The sequence below is a fragment of the Ursus arctos genome, unplaced genomic scaffold (genome assembly GCF_023065955.2).
Source record: "Ursus arctos isolate Adak ecotype North America unplaced genomic scaffold, UrsArc2.0 scaffold_7, whole genome shotgun sequence".
Taxonomy (NCBI): Eukaryota; Metazoa; Chordata; class Mammalia; order Carnivora; family Ursidae; genus Ursus; species Ursus arctos.
In genome coordinates, this window is record NW_026623089.1 from 32,774,437 (window position 1) to 32,789,886 (window position 15,450).

General features: G+C 46.5%; 1 protein-coding gene across 6 annotated transcripts in view; it reads left to right on the forward strand.

Annotated features, from left to right (window-relative positions):
- The window catches only part of MYOF (myoferlin), a 158,832-nt gene that overhangs the window by 121,606 nt on the left and 21,776 nt on the right, over positions 1-15,450 (forward strand). For 4 of the 6 annotated variants that reach the window (XM_057308896.1, XM_026481667.4, XM_057308899.1 and 1 more), the window contains 9 exons: positions 444-625; positions 718-876; positions 1,002-1,100; positions 2,048-2,209; positions 3,361-3,526; positions 6,885-6,961; positions 10,733-10,744; positions 12,123-12,221; positions 13,736-13,861. In XM_057308896.1, the coding sequence (XP_057164879.1) occupies positions 444-625; positions 718-876; positions 1,002-1,100; positions 2,048-2,209; positions 3,361-3,526; positions 6,885-6,961; positions 10,733-10,744; positions 12,123-12,221; positions 13,736-13,861 (1,082 nt within the window). The remainder of the gene's footprint in view (positions 1-443; positions 626-717; positions 877-1,001; positions 1,101-2,047; positions 2,210-3,360; positions 3,527-6,884; positions 6,962-10,732; positions 10,745-12,122; positions 12,222-13,735; positions 13,862-15,450) is intronic. The other 2 variants (XM_057308897.1, XM_057308898.1) reach the window with 1 other exon arrangement.

Sequence of the window (15,450 nt, forward strand, 5' to 3'; positions counted from 1 at the left end):
CTCCAGTTTCATTCTTCTGCATGTGGCACCATTTATCAAAGAGACTATCCTTTCTTTATTGTGCATTCTTGGTGCCTTTATCAAACATTCATTCTGTCCTTTCTCCACTGTGTATTCTTGGCACCTATGTTGAAAATTAACTGATCACCTATGCATGCATTTATTTCTGGCTTCTCTGTTCTGTTCTAGTGGTCCACATGTCTGTTTTTATGCTAATACCATACCGTTTTCATTACTATAGTTTTGTAATATAGTTTGAAACCAGCAAGTGTGATGCCTCCAGCTTTGTTCTTTCTCAAGATTGCTTTGGCAGTCTATCTCCCAGGTGGTGGTGAGGGTCTGTGATCAGTGCAAGTGGAAGATGAGCATATGATTGAAATGAGGGGTCTTGGGGACCTACAATTTAGCCATGGCCTCACAGTTACTCTCTTTTTCTGTGTTAGATCCATATGCTCATGTCTCCTTCCTCCATCGAAGCAAAACCACTGAAATCATCCACTCAACTCTGAATCCCACATGGGACCAGACCATCATATTTGATGAAATTGAAATCTATGGGGAGCCCCAGACAGTTCTACAGAATCCGCCCAAAGTCATCATTGAACTTTTTGACAATGACCAAGTGGTAGGTAATTTAGAATTTCTAAGATGGTTTGGCGAATGATGGAGGTGTATTGGGATATTTGTTGGGGAATTTAAAGATTGCTTGTTCTCTAGGGCAAAGATGAATTTTTAGGACGAAGCATGTGCTCTCCTCTGGTAAAATTAAACTCAGAAAGAGATGTCACACCCAAACTTCTCTGGCACCCCGTAATGAATGGAGACAAAGCCTGTGGGGATGTCCTTGTAACCGCAGAGCTGATTCTGAGGCACAAGGTACTTACTGAGTTCTCACGCATATATTCTTTCCTAATAGCTGCTTAAAATACTTGCTAATAATCCTCGACACCATTTGCTTGAACTAAGGAGAGGCATTGATAGTTTCCATGTCTGTTTTACAGGATGGCTCCAACCTTCCCATCCTTCCCTCCCAGAGGGCGCCAAATCTATACATGGTCCCCCAGGGGATCAGGCCTGTGGTTCAGCTCACTGCTATTGAGGTATGCAGCTCCCTAAGTTTTATTGATCAAGTCAAATGGCATAGCTACAGAACTGGACTCTCGTAGGAAATGGAATCTTGCTACATATTCTCTTGCTGTCTCCAACTTCCTATACAATTTGTCCAAAATTTTGAAATATTCATGGAAACAGAAATAAGAAGAACAGGTCAATTCCAGTATTCGTGAGGGAATCTAGAGTTCTCATTTACGAGGAGCCAGGAGATTTCTGAGTTTCCTGTGTCAGCTGGAGAGCTGGGAGAGTGAGGGCAGACTGAGAGCAGTGTGTGTGTGTGTGTATGTGTGTGTGTGAGTGTACGAGCCGAGAGCAGAGGACCAAAGAGGGGAGCCAAGGTGGAGAGACGGATGGGAGCAACGGGAAATGGTGACATGTCAGACCATCAGAGCAGACACAGGCTGCTGGAACTAATGGGTAGCTTCAGGGACAGGGTCTGGTCCACTCTCAAGGTCTCCCTCTTGTCCAGGCAAGCAGCTGTTACCTTGAGATTTCCCTTCTCGGGCCATCTTGCTCAGAGCTCCCAAAGACCAAAGCAGATGGCTTTAAACAACAGCTTTTGTTTTCAAATGTTACATGTCAGACACTGTGTTAAGGAGTTTACACTTGATCCTCAGAATGACCCTGCGATAGGTAAGACTGTCAGTCTTGTTTGCTGACGAGACACAGAGAAGTTCCAAACTTGCCAGGGTTCACGGCCAGGATCTGATTCCTGCACCCTTCACTGCTCTGCTTTTTAGCCGCTCAGGCAGAAGAAAAGGGGCAAAACTGTTTTCTCAGCATGACCTAGGGGCTTTCTAGGATAATAGTCTCAGAGATTTTAAACAAATCTGCACAAGTCAATCTTAAAGAATTTGGCAGTTATTAAGAATTTTTTGAGTATTATTTGTAATATACTGAGTTTTCCTCCTCTCTCTTTATACCGTTTTCTCAGATTCTAGCTTGGGGCTTAAGAAACATGAAAAACTATCAGATGGCCTCTATCACCTCCCCCAGCCTTGTTGTGGAGTGTGGAGGGGAAAGGGTAGAATCAGTGGTGATCAAAAACCTTAAGAAGACGCCCAACTTCCCGAGTTCTGTTCTCTTCATGAAAGTGGTACAGTATCAAGACTGCAAAGGCACATGCGTGTTGCGTAGCTGAGTTGTATTCGAAATGTGAACATACAGAGCTCGCACCCCCTGCGCCCCACACACATGTAGTTTGTATGTTCCAGACTCACAGCAACTGGAAGAACCCTGCCTTGGATTCAGCTTGTCAGTGACTTTTCTCCCTTAGATTCTCACACTGTAGTAATGGTTTCTTGAAACTTCACACATCCCCAGTGTTACAGAAATATTTATGAAAAATACTTACGTGTTTCTCGAATAACCTTGCCATCTATTCAGCTCTCAGGTACAGGTTTTGGTCCCTGCCCTGGAGGGTGGAACCCTGACCCTCAGTCCTGCCCCTGCAGGTGTACGTGGACCGGAAGCCTCCAGATAGGGACTAGCTGGCTGGGGAAGGGGCAGCTGCAGGGCCCCTTTGGGGTGGTGGGGACCATGACATGCTCCATCTCCCGTGCCCACTGCCCAGCCCCTCCCCCAGCCCCGAGTTCTGGTCTGAACCTAGTCTCAGTCAGCGGGAGTGAGGAGAGCCACTCCGTCAACCCCAGCTTCTCCTCGTGTGCAAGGCCAGAGATGAAACTCTCTGAACCCCATACCGGGCGCACCCTGGGACCAGCCCATGATTCCCTAATCAGACAGTGTCACCGAGGCCACTGAATCCCACATGGATGAACAGGAGGAATCAGGGGGAAAGGAGCATCGTGTTTGTATGCTGAACTTCCAAGGCTAAAAGATTCCCAAGCCACACGGTTCCCTTGGAGATTCAGTTTTATCTCAGTTACTTGGCAATTCTAACTCATTCTAAGTGCACGCCGACTCTGCGTCCTGTTAGAGACCACAGCCGGGTACTGAGGCACTAGGCTAAGCAGTTCGCACACAGCAGTTCCACAACCCTCCTATTACTGAGGACGTCACCGGGGCCTTGAAGAGCTGAGGTCATGGAGCTCGGTGGCAGAGCCAGGACCTGACCCCAGGCAGGCTGGCTCGAGGCTCACGCCCTTAAGTACGGCACTGCTCGCCTCACGCACACATTCCTGAACTCCTTACTTTGAGTCCCCGGGGCTACACCAAACGGGCAAACAGAGTCTGGGCCGGTGCCTTTGGTCTGGTACGGAGGAGTGACGCCTGCTTCTGTGACCCCAGTTCTTGCCCAAGGAGGAACTGTACATGCCCCCGCTGGTGATCAAGGTCATCGACCACAGGCAGTTCGGGCGGAAGCCCGTCGTCGGGCAGTGCACCATCGATCGTCTGGACCGCTTTCGCTGTGACCCTTATGCAGGAAAGGAGGATCTTGTGCCACAGCTGAAAGGTGAGATGAGTGTCTATAAACATCATGTGATCTGATTTAATCTTTACCAGCCTCCTCAAGATAAAAATAAGCAAGCAGATGAGGAAACAGTGTGGCCTGCAGTGGGCTCTGTAACTTTCCCCAGGTAATAGAGCTGGTAAGTGGCAGAGCTAGGTTTGAACTCCCACCCTGTTCCGGGGGGATCCGGGGCTCAAACTCCTACCTTCTGAAGTAACCTGTCCCTGGCTGAACATTCGATGTCTCTGCAGGAAGTGTGAAGGGCTTCCTCAAGTTGTCCTGTAGTCAAGCAGAGAAGACAAACAAGGAAATAGAAGGGGTTGCTTTCCAGTGTGATAAATGTTTTGATGCGGAAACCCAGGGGTCCCCTCATGAGCACTGAAGCGGGGGGAGGATTTTTATTCCGTGTTGTTTTCCATCTGTTGTCCTCATGAACACGTCCCGTTATTGTGATATAGTTGGAAAAATGTTATTCGTTCTTATCTGTGGAGGAAAAACCGACACCTGCTGAGTTTAAGTGACTTGCCTGAGGTCACATGATTAATAAGTAGATGACAGAGCAGGGCGTAATGCTTACCTTAGGGCCCCAAAGAAATAATAGGTAACGAATAGCATTTTGTTATTGCCATTCAATAATGACTCGTTTTTAGCTTACTATGTGCAGGGTCCATGTTAGGGGCTGGGGACACAACAGGGAACAAGGTCCCAGAGGCCCTGGCTTCATGAGATTAGGCCCCATGGAGAACTGGCACACACTCATTCAGCTGATCATTGGTGCCTCAAGACTGAAACAGATGTTTTCTGTTTAAGCAGCTACACCGCTAACCAGTTCTATTTAAATCTAGAATTCTAGAAGGTTTGGTATATTGATTTTACAGAGCATCTGAAACTCATCTGTTATGTGGGTCTAAGTATCCTGTATCCCTGATTCAGAGAAGAGGGAAAAAAAATAAAATCCACAAGCACACTTGGGCAAAAAAAAACCTACATGAGTTTACCCAGAAATTTCCCATACAGAGCGTTTTGTATTGAATTGATAATACTGAAAATAGCAACATTTATTATAACAACAGGGGTTCTTGTAACTGCAGCATTGTTGTATTTGGGGCTACTAAAGGGAGAGAAACCGTTGTCCTAACATTTTTTCCTAGTGCTTTCATGAAACAAAGTTCTTTGATCCAAATGTGTGAAATCACAAAATCTGCAGCCTTTCTCTAGCCTCCAAGTGTGGACCTGTTGGTGTCTGTTGGTCAGAGGGCTGGATAGGTTGGGCCTCAGGCAGAGGTCTCCTGGTTAGTGACTGTATGTGATTAATGTGAAGTGTGGTCAAGGTTTCAAAGAAGTCTTCGAAGAGGGAAATCCTTAAGGAGTGGGGGGTGGGGGGACCATAATGTTCCCAACACCCGAATCTGTTATTTTAGATCAGTCTAGTCCTTTCTTAAAACCAATAATAGGGTAAGAGTTGAGGAATGTATTTGGCTGGCTGAATGTTGGAAGCGTACAGAATGACTTCCCTCCTATTCTTGAGGCTTTGTTGCCGTGAGGTTGGTAAAGCAGAGAGCTGGTAAGACGGAAGTTGTACACAGTTGTGTTCCTGCTTGCCTGCCTGCCTGGCTGTCACGTTCTGTGTTGTGTGTGTGTCAGGAGTTTTGGGGGAGCCCTGTCTTGGAGATGCAGAGACTGTTGATAGATATGGGGGTCCTACATGGGTATAAAATGACCTAGCATAGCAATTGGAGTATCGTAGATGTTCAGTAAATGTCAGTCTCCCCAGTGTCCCCCTGATCGTTTCCAACATTCACTGAGCATTTACTCTGCTCTGGGCTCCAGTATGTTAAAACACAAGCTTTGAGGTCACACAGCCCTAGGTCACCTACTTCCACTTCCTAAGTGTTTAACCTGAAGCAAGTAACTTGCCTTCTCTTAGCCTCAGCTTGTTTTCAGTCTTGATAACGGGGATAATGGTGCATACTCTGCAGGATTATTGAGGGATTAAATGAGATAAAGTACGTGAAAGGCTTAGCCCACTGCCTGGCACATGGTACCTACCTAAAAAAAAATGTGTCTTCCCTCCCATTTTATGTCCTACATGGGTGGGTTAAACAGAAAGTTCTTCTGGCTTGGCAGTTCATTCTGTGCTGGCCTCCTGTTGAAAGTCTGACTGCCCAGTGCCGTCTTCCATAAAGGGTAGACGTACCCCTCACCCACACCCCTACCCTGGGTTGAGGCTTCGGTGGAAACAAACCTGGTGAGCCCAGGGGTTACCCTTGAGCCCTTGTTCTAATCCCAGGACGTGGAGCCCCAAATACGGCTGATCCTTGAACAATGCAGGTGTTAGGGGCGCTGACCCTCACGCAGTCAGAAATCCGTGTACAGCTTTGATTCCCCTAAAGCTTAATTACCAATAGCTTCCTGTTGACCAGAAGCCTTAAATACCAATAATATAAACAATCCATCAACACATATTTTGTATGTCGTATTATTATATACTATATTCTTACATAAAGTAAGCTGGAGAGAAGAAAACATTAAGAGGGGGGTGCCTGGGTGACTCAGTCGTTAAGTGTCTGCCTTTGGCTCAGGGCGTGATCCCAGAGTCCTGGGATGGAGCCCCACATCAGGCTCCTCCGCTGGGAGCCTGCTTCTTCCTCTCCCACTCCCCCCACCTGTGTTCCCTCTTGCTGTCTCTCTCTGTGTCAAATAAATAAATAAAATCTTTAAAAAAAAATAAAAGAAAACATTAAGAAAGTCAAAAGGAAGAGAAAATACATTTATAGTACTGTACTGTGTCAAAAAAATCCACATATAAGTGGACCCACACAGTGTTCAAACCCGTGTTGTTCAAGGGTCAGCTGTCTCCTGGGAATTGCGTAAAGCCGGGGTGAGGCCTCTTCCCTGTGCACACCATGGGAACCAGGGCCAAATGAGCCATTGCGGCTTCAGACCTGAAATGTGCAACTGTTCATCCTGCTTTGCTTTTCCATGTCTTGGGAACAGATTGCAAGAAACTGAGGCTCCTATAGGTGTAGGTTCCCCTCTCCCCCTACTTCCTTAAGACTTTTATTGACACAATTGACACCATTCTTTTTTTGAGCACCTCCTATGTATAGACACTGGGCTAATTGTCCAAGACAGGAGAAAAATGGGCCATATCGTTCCTTAAAGATGTCTAAACATACATCACGCTTTGGGAAAAGTGATGAGTTACTGGGTCACCTTCTCCATTCGGGTGTGGTCCTCTACTCAGGAAGTCCCACCCATGAGGAAACTCTGCCTTCCACTGTGACTGCTGAACTTGGACTAGAATGTTCATTCCTGTATTTCTCTAAGCATCTTAGGTGAGAAATTGTCTGTCTTGCAGCCTCCCTTCTGTCGACCCCGCCCTGCCGGGACATCATTATCGAAATAGAAGACACCAGACCATTACTGGCTTCGAAGGTAGGTTTCAGAACTGATCACTGGATGATGTCAGTTTTATTTTTCAGGTGGCCTAGGCATTGGGAGAATTCAGTCAGACAACCATTCAATGCAATTAAAATAACAATAACAAAACCAGTTTATCGAGGTTGAATAAAGAATCCAAATCTTATACTTAAGATGACGTTGGGTAGACTAGTGTCCTCTGCCCTGGGTCACCCAGGATACTTAAAATAGGACCAGGCCCTACTCTCCAAGAGGAAGAGGGCCTAGTAGACATCAGTATATTTAAAAATCTCTCCATGTGATTCTCATGTGCAGGCAGGTCTCAGAACCATTGGTGTGGACAGCCTGAATGATACCATTTGCTAGAAAGAGACATTTCAGGAGACAGTTTATAGCACAGAACATTCAGAAGAGGGATGCATGTAGCACAGAGGTTTTCCCCCTACACAACAGAGAAGTGTCACAGATTTTTAATGACCCAGTTTGTCTGGGTATGGGATATCTTAGATTTTATACCCACTGTGGTTTTGAAGTGAAGAAATTGGTGGAAATGCACACTCAGGACCCTATTTTAGAACCATTTCAGCCAATTCTACAAGAAGGAAAGGGGAAAAAATTTTTTAAAGGTCTCAGTCCAGAAAAAAGAAAACATCAAATATCTCCCTGTTTGTGTTGGCATTTAGGATGGACTTTCACAGCATGTTTTAATGTGCAAACTGGCCAAAAAATGCACATGATTGCACTTTAATATGTTATGTCCATAAACAGTGCCTTTTAAAAAATTCGCTTCCTTCCCACTTCATTAAGCTCACTAATAACGGGACCATATTAAATTTGGTCTCCACAACCAGCGCTGCGAGCGATGTATCCGATTCTGTTCCCTGGGGATCCACCCCAGTCACAAACGACAATACCAAATTCGCAAAACGACGCGTTCACTCTGTAAACGACCTCACATATTCCCAACAAAACAGTAGTAGCCTAGGGAGAAATTAGTGATTGCACATATAAGACCTTTATAGACATTTTCACAGCCGCTCTGGGAAAAGGCAGATTTAGGTCCTGTTCTATAATCTGTCTCCAGGTTTCTTACTTCCCATTGTCAAAGGATTCTTATTCACGCCTGCTGTGTACTCAGTCGCCCTGTGTGGGGGGCGGGGCAGGGGGGCCAAGAAGAACAAGGCCCATCTATGCCGATATTCTCACTCATTTCTTAGTAATAGTTAACAGATGACTGGGTTACCGTAGCAACACATTGTGAAAGTTTCATTTACATCATGGAATCTGAGTTGCAGTGTAACAGGATCGGGGGTGAGAGTATTAGGTAGTATTAGGTAGGTAGTATTAGGAACCACCATTGTTCAGGCAGGAGTCCGCCTTTATCCACGGTTTCGCTTTCCGTGGCTTCAGTGACCCACGGTCAGTGGCAGGTCCGGAAGCCGATGATCCTCAGAAGGTCCGTAGTAACCCAGCGCTACGTCACAATGCCTACGTCATCCACCTCACGTCATCTCCCCACGTGGGCATTTTATCATCTCCCAGCATCACGAGAAGGGGGAGTTCAGCACAAGAAGATATTTTGAGAGAGACCCCCACATCCACATAGCTCACTACAGTATATTGTTGGAACTGTTCTACTTTATTCTTAGTTATTCTTGATCTCTTACTGTGCCTACTTTATAAATTAAACTCTACTGTAGGTATATGTGTACAGGACAAAACACAGTGTATCTAGGGTTCGGTACTACCCGTGGTTTCAGGCATCTGCCAGAGGTCTTGGAACGTATGCCCTGCAGATAAGGGGATCGACTATACCGTAAATGACTTTAATCAGCTTGCTCTGCCAACACCTCGCTGAGGTGCTTCGTGTTGATAAGAAAGGCTGGTTGGAGTCGCCCCTAAAAAACTGATTCCGCCCGTTCATCAGGGAAGACAGTACACATCGAGGCAAAGTGAAATGAACCAAGGCGAGGTTTGGAAGAGCCAATAACAATCTTGCTGCTGGGCATGCATTACATGTACACGTGATGTATGTTCACGCTCCTTCTGCTACCACTGACCCAGTCTGGGTAAATGGAGAGGGTGGGTCAGACTCACTGTGCTGTTGATGCGAGCTGGAGGCTAGGGATTTGGGTGACAGTCTCGTGCTCACCGTTACCCTGGGAGAACTGTGGGAGTTCTTAAATTGGGCTCAGCACTACCACCAGAGAGGTGAGAAAAAAGTACATGGGGCAAGCTGAGAAGTGCTTGCTGGGTAGCACGGACATTCCTCTATGGCCATTTCAACACTTACCTTCCAATTCCAGTGCTTAAGCAGTATGTCAACAGCACTCAGCAAAATGGCTTCTCCAAGGACAGTGCATGTATGTATGTATGAGAAGGAAATGCATGAAGCTGCTTGGGACTGCGGGAACCTTGGGCTAAAGACTGGACTTCTCCTTCCAGATTCCTTCTAATACCAGATTTTGGAGTGAGAGGCAATCTTTAAACAATGTGATTGTTCTAAGCCTAAGGGAGACTCTTACCATGGAGACAGCATTAAGCAAGTTACTCCAGTTAACTTTTCTGCACGGACTAATGAGGTGTGAATAGATTCTCCCATGTTAATCCTAACGTTTAAAATCAGGCATTTGTTTTCAGTTGCACTTTCTAACTCAGGCTCTTCTTTTCTTTGAAATTATTTCAAATAGCTGAAAACAGATGTGAATAAACGGACTTTAAAAATCTTTTTTAAAAATTCAGGAACCATTCAGAATGTGAATGCACTTTTGGCATAAAAGGACTCTCTCCAAAATCTCAATTTGGCTGTGTTTTAACTTTTAATCCTACTTCGGGATGAATCTAATATAAGGAATTGTTACATGGGTCTGTCTCTCTGCCTCTCTCGGCAATGCTGTGTGCTGAGTAAACGTCAATCAGAAAACAGTGTGCTTACAGAGGAAGCCCGTGGCCACCTCATACAACAGCTGTAGGGAGTGCCTGTAATGAGCTGTTCTCTCCTCACACGAGACAGGAACTGGAAGTTAGGATTTCAGAAAGGGGGTCTAGATGGCAGTCCATCAGCCTGCCCCTGAAGGTGAACTTGGGTGATGTACCAGTGGGCACCAAGCGAAAGCTCAAGCCCCACGTCCGAGCTCACCATTCTCTCCTCTCTGGGATGTGCCCTGAGATCAGGGGTGGATTCTCCAGGCAGAAGCTCAGATGGAAGCATTTGACCATGAGAAACTTGACTTCGTAGAACAGTTTGGATGTACAGATCTGTATTTGAGGCTATAACACAGGCATGGGGAGAAAGCAACGAAAGGTACCCACAGCCATGCTAGACATGAATATCCCATGACAGCGGTTTTTGAAGGGGTAAGAATCAGGCCAAGTTGAGGAATACTTTAGGAGCTAAATGAAATGAAAAGTTTGGGGGAGGCCGACGAGCAGCTGCACGACCAGGCACCCCCACACACCTCCCGTCTTGTGGCCACTGTGCTGGCAGACAGTGAGATTCTCTGACTCTAGAAAACATGCGATGTGGGGGGCTACCTCCAGCCTTTTCATTTTAATGCTCTTTGTAACTATTTGCGCATTTTCAGAGAAGATACCAATAAGGTGTGTTTAATTATGAGATCATCTTGAATATTTTAAATAATCTATCAAAAATGTTGATCATATAAAGCATGCATGAAAACTAATTTGTCCTTCTCTCTTTCTCTTCAAATCTAATACTCATGGGGTCTCCACATCCGTGTGACCTTCTGTGGTTTGCCCTCTTCCTGTGCATAATGTAATCAACAGCTAACAGAAAAGGTAACTATTATACACGCTTTGCTAGATTTAAGATTCATTTTAGATTTTCTGCCTATAACTGATATATAAAGAAACTTGTTTTAAACCCAGGGCTGGGTTACTGATATAAAGGGGAAATCAATGTGTGTGTGTATGTGTACACATATACAGTGCCAGATAAGAAATAGCTTTTCTTGAATGTTCCTTCCTCCCCCTTCACCCCCACCCAGACTGAGTGTGCAGTGAGTGGGTCTGCTGAGGCTCTATTCTTGTCAAAAACTTGAGGGGAATTTATAGCAACCTTTGATGAACTATGGGCTTCTGCAGCTCAAAAATGTTTTACAAGGAACTCTGATGTGCTGTCCCCTCTGCGCAACCAAGAACCACCCATGTAAACCAGAGGTTCTGGACACTGGCTGCACGTTGGAAATGCCTGGGGAAGTTTTGAAAGCATATTGGATGCCCACGACTCACCCAGGCTGATTGGATTACAATCTCCAAACATGGGTTGGGAGCCACTGGTCTAAAGTAGGACCCAAAATGCCTCCCTACTTTTGTTTCACATTTTATCATTTTTAATGTATTTTTTAAAGTTATTTATTTGAGAGAGCATGAGTGGGGCGGGGGGACAGAGAAAGAGGGAGACAAGCAGACTCTCCACTGAGTGCAGAGAGGAACACGGGGCTCGATCCCAAGACCCCAAGACCATGACCTGAGCTGAAACCAAGAGTCAGATGCTTAACCAGCTGAGCCACCCAGTCACCCCACATTTTATCATTTTTAAAGCACTTTCTCCTAATGACCTTATTTAATTTCCATAACAACTCTCTGGAGTAGATGGAGACAGGTAGTGTTATTATCCCGCTCAGTGGATGAAGAAATTGAGGCTCAGAGAAATTGGACAACTTGTTCAAACCGATACAGCTTGGAACATGAGGGTATGGCTTATAGTAAAAGATGGGACTTGAATTAGAACCAGTTTTCCCACCGCTCAGCTTAGCTTTGTTTTATAATGCAGTGCTGGCTAAAAAGGGTAACAAAATGAAATAATAGAGAACATATATGGGAGTTTTATTTATTTGTATATATAAATATCAAGTCAACAGAATAAAAATGTAAAATCACATTAATGAAGGATATAACCAATCATCTAGGATAGCTGTGCACATTAGAGCCAAACACATTTCACTGGCCACCAACAATGGTCATTTCACCTGCAGCTTCCCGGTAGAAGAACGGTGAATGCTGAATCCATTGTGCATGTCAACAAAAATGCTATACTATCCCCTGTTTCAGGGTCGGAAGTACCTATTTCTCTTATTACAAGTAGGTTTTCTGCATTGATTGCTAATCCATGTCAACACTCAAGATTTTTCCATTTTGGTGTGTCTTTCATTAGGAGGAAGAAATTGTTGACTGGTGGAGTAAATTTTATGCTTCCACAGGGGAACATGAAAAATGCGGACAGTATGTTCAGAAAGGCTATTCCAAACTCAAGGTACCTGGGCCTGTGCTGCTGTGGTTGAGGGATTGGCATCCATTAAAACTGACCAAAAGGTCCAATGGAGGAACTGATGGGGAAGGGCCAGGAGCTCCTCAGGCTTCCTGGAGAGTCCTCTTGCAATGGGCTTTGGCTTTGCCAAGATTCCAGGAGCTTGAGGACAGCTGTTGATTTATGGTGATGTGACTGCCACTTGGGGGCATGGGGGCATCTCATAGAGGGTTGGAAATTGGCACCACACTGATGAGGCCAACAATGATGCCGTCTGACCCAGGGAACCCTAAAAGTCATTCTCTTGCAGAACAGCACGGAATATGCCAACATGCCTTATTCTGTCCCACAAACGGGCATCCGTCTCACTAGCTGAAAACTTGATTCTGTGACATGGGTATAACATTCCATCACTACCGTGGGCGCGTGTGGCCAGGAGGAAGGCGAACTATTAAGCTAGTTAGATCTGGCTACCTGTGATCTCTTGAGCTAATGTTTTGAGTTTCCAATTCTTCATGCTGGTGTTTAGTCTGTAATTCGCTTACGCAGAAGCAAATGCTAAAGTTTTCAGAACGTTGCATGGCAGAAGAACTCTTTAAAATGGGAAATATCTAGCCATTAAAATTATTTTCCCCATCAAAGTAGAAAAACCCCACATATTTTCATGTTATAACATCTCAGTGCAGCTTAAGAAACACCAGCATGTAAAGAACCACTGATTTAGAAAAATGATCCCACCGGTCGAGCAGATCGGTCCCAAATCCTCCTTCCCTCCCTTCCTCCCGTCTTCCTCCCCTCTTTCTCATTCTTGTTCCTCCTCTTCTTCTGGTGGTTTATGGATATATAATTTACATACAGTAAACTCCATTCCGTGGGTTGTGATAATGGTAGACATCTATGTGAACCACCCCCCGAAACAAGACAGAGAACACTGCCATCACCACAGAGGACTCGTGTGCACCCCTTTCCAGCCAGGCACCCACCACCTCCCATCCCGCCCAGAGGCAGCTGACCTGCTTTAGCACTTTGCCTGTGGGTCGCTTTTGCGTGTTTGTACTTCACAGAAATGGGCTCATCCCGTATGGATTTTTTGTGTGTTTGGCTTTTCTAGCCCAACACGGTCATTTTGAGATCCATCCTGCTGTCCTGGGTATCAGTCGCTTGTCCCTTCTTACTGCTGAGCAGTGGTTCACCGCGTGGATACACTGCTGTGTGGGTATCCACTGTCCTGACGAGGAAGCTGCTTCAGACCTCCTCGAACCATGTGGACACGCTTCCATTTTTCTTGGATAAATACTTAGGAATACAGTCGCTGCATCATAGAATAGCTGGATAGTTCACTCGAGACGAAACTGCCAGCTGTTTTCCCCTGTGGTTGTAGCATTCTACACTCCTGCCAGTGATGGAGGGTTCCAGCAGCCCCGTGCACATGCCCAGGCCCACTGGTATCATCAGGCTTTTTGATTTTAGACTCCACCTGTATTCTAATGAGAAATTAAGAATCTTCGGTTGGTTTTCAGGTATACGACTGTGAGCTAGAGGGTGTAACAGAATTTGAGGGCCTGACAGACTTCTCGGATACTTTCAAGCTCTATCGAGGCAAATCAGATGAAAATGAAGACCCTTCTGTGGTAGGAGAGTTTAAGGTGAGCAAAATGTGGGGTTTTGTGCTATTTCAAATCCACCTTTCATGCCCTTATAGACCTAGGATAAAGGACAACCAGCCACTGGGGCAGGGACATGTCCTCTGACATCTGAAGGATGCTAGAAGCTGATGATAAGGAAAAGGGCCACTGGGGCTGGGGGTAGGACCCTGCAAGCCGTTCTCTGTACCTTTCTTTTGCCCTGCCCATGCCGCCCAAGCTTGGGTCCTGCAGATTGAACATCTCCAAGCCGCCGTCTCCCCCTCCCGACCGCCTCCTCCCAGGCTTTCTGCAGGTGCCCTGCTGCAGCTTCCCGACTGATGGTCCTCGCCACCTTTCTGTCCCACTCCAGTCCATTCCCCACGCCGCCCAGTCTGATCGTGCTTCTTGTCTACCAAAAGATGCTGGGTTACCACGGCTCAAGTCTCCTCCACTCCTTCCTAAGGCGGCGCTGGCCTTTCCCAAGCAGCTGGGCTCCCTGGCCGCCCCGCCCTGCCGCTCAGGACCTCTCCCGAGCCCCAGACACACCTTGTCCTCTCACAACTCAGAGCCTTGGGACAGGCTCTTCTGCCTTCCCTCTTTGTGGTCTGACAGGCTCCTACGTATCCTTTTCAAGGCGGCTCAAGTGTCACATTGTTTGTGAAGTGCTCCCCTGGTCGCTTCTGGTGGCCAAGTGACTCACTCCCGCTCTGGGCTCCCACAGGTCTGGTTCCAGCAACCCTTAAAGCACCGTCCACAGGGCAAGTGCGGCCTTGGTGCCTGCCCCGCCCCCGACCAGGGGGGGGCAGATCCCAGGCAGCTGTGCTGCTACTGCTGCCCCTTCCCAACAGCAGACCTTGCTAATCGCTGGGAGCTTCCTACCCTTGCCGTACTCTCCACATCCTTGTCCCCTCGGCGTCCCACACGCAATCCAAGAAGGCTGAGAGTCAAACCTATTTCACATCCCCGTGCCAGACTGGGTTTCTTGAGTTCCTGTTTGGGTCCCCAGTACCTGGCACACAGTATAGTAATTGTTGCTTCGCACTGCTTTGCTGAATGAGCGTAGCTGGAATTGAGACCCACAGGATCTGAATCCAACTGGACTGCTTTCTCTTGTGCTTAATAAAGCTGGTTTCAAGATAAGGTTTATGGCCTTTCAAGCTGGCCTGCTGGCTCACTCATTCAAAAAGCATTTCTTGCACCCTGGCGACATGCCCAGCTCGGTGTTAGGTCCTGGGGATAGAGTGATGAACAAGACATAATTCCCACCCTCAGGAAGCTCCCAGTCTCAAGAACGTAGACAATAAATAGACAAGTATAAGGCAGAGGTCAGTGCTGTAACAGAGGTGAGGGCAGGCTGGAAGAGCGAGTGTAGGAGACACAGCCAACCCAGAGGCAATCAGGGAGATTTCCTGGAAGAGGTGATCCTTTTTAGTTGAGACCTGAGGGATGAACAAGAGCTTGCCTGGGGGTTGGGGTGCTTACAGAGGGGACGCCATAAAAGGGAAATCATCCTTTGTCCTTTATTGGGTTTGAAAAATAATCACTTTTATTCTGATCTTCAATACACGGTGCAGAGTTTCACTCCTCCCCACCTCCTTTGCCACCATACT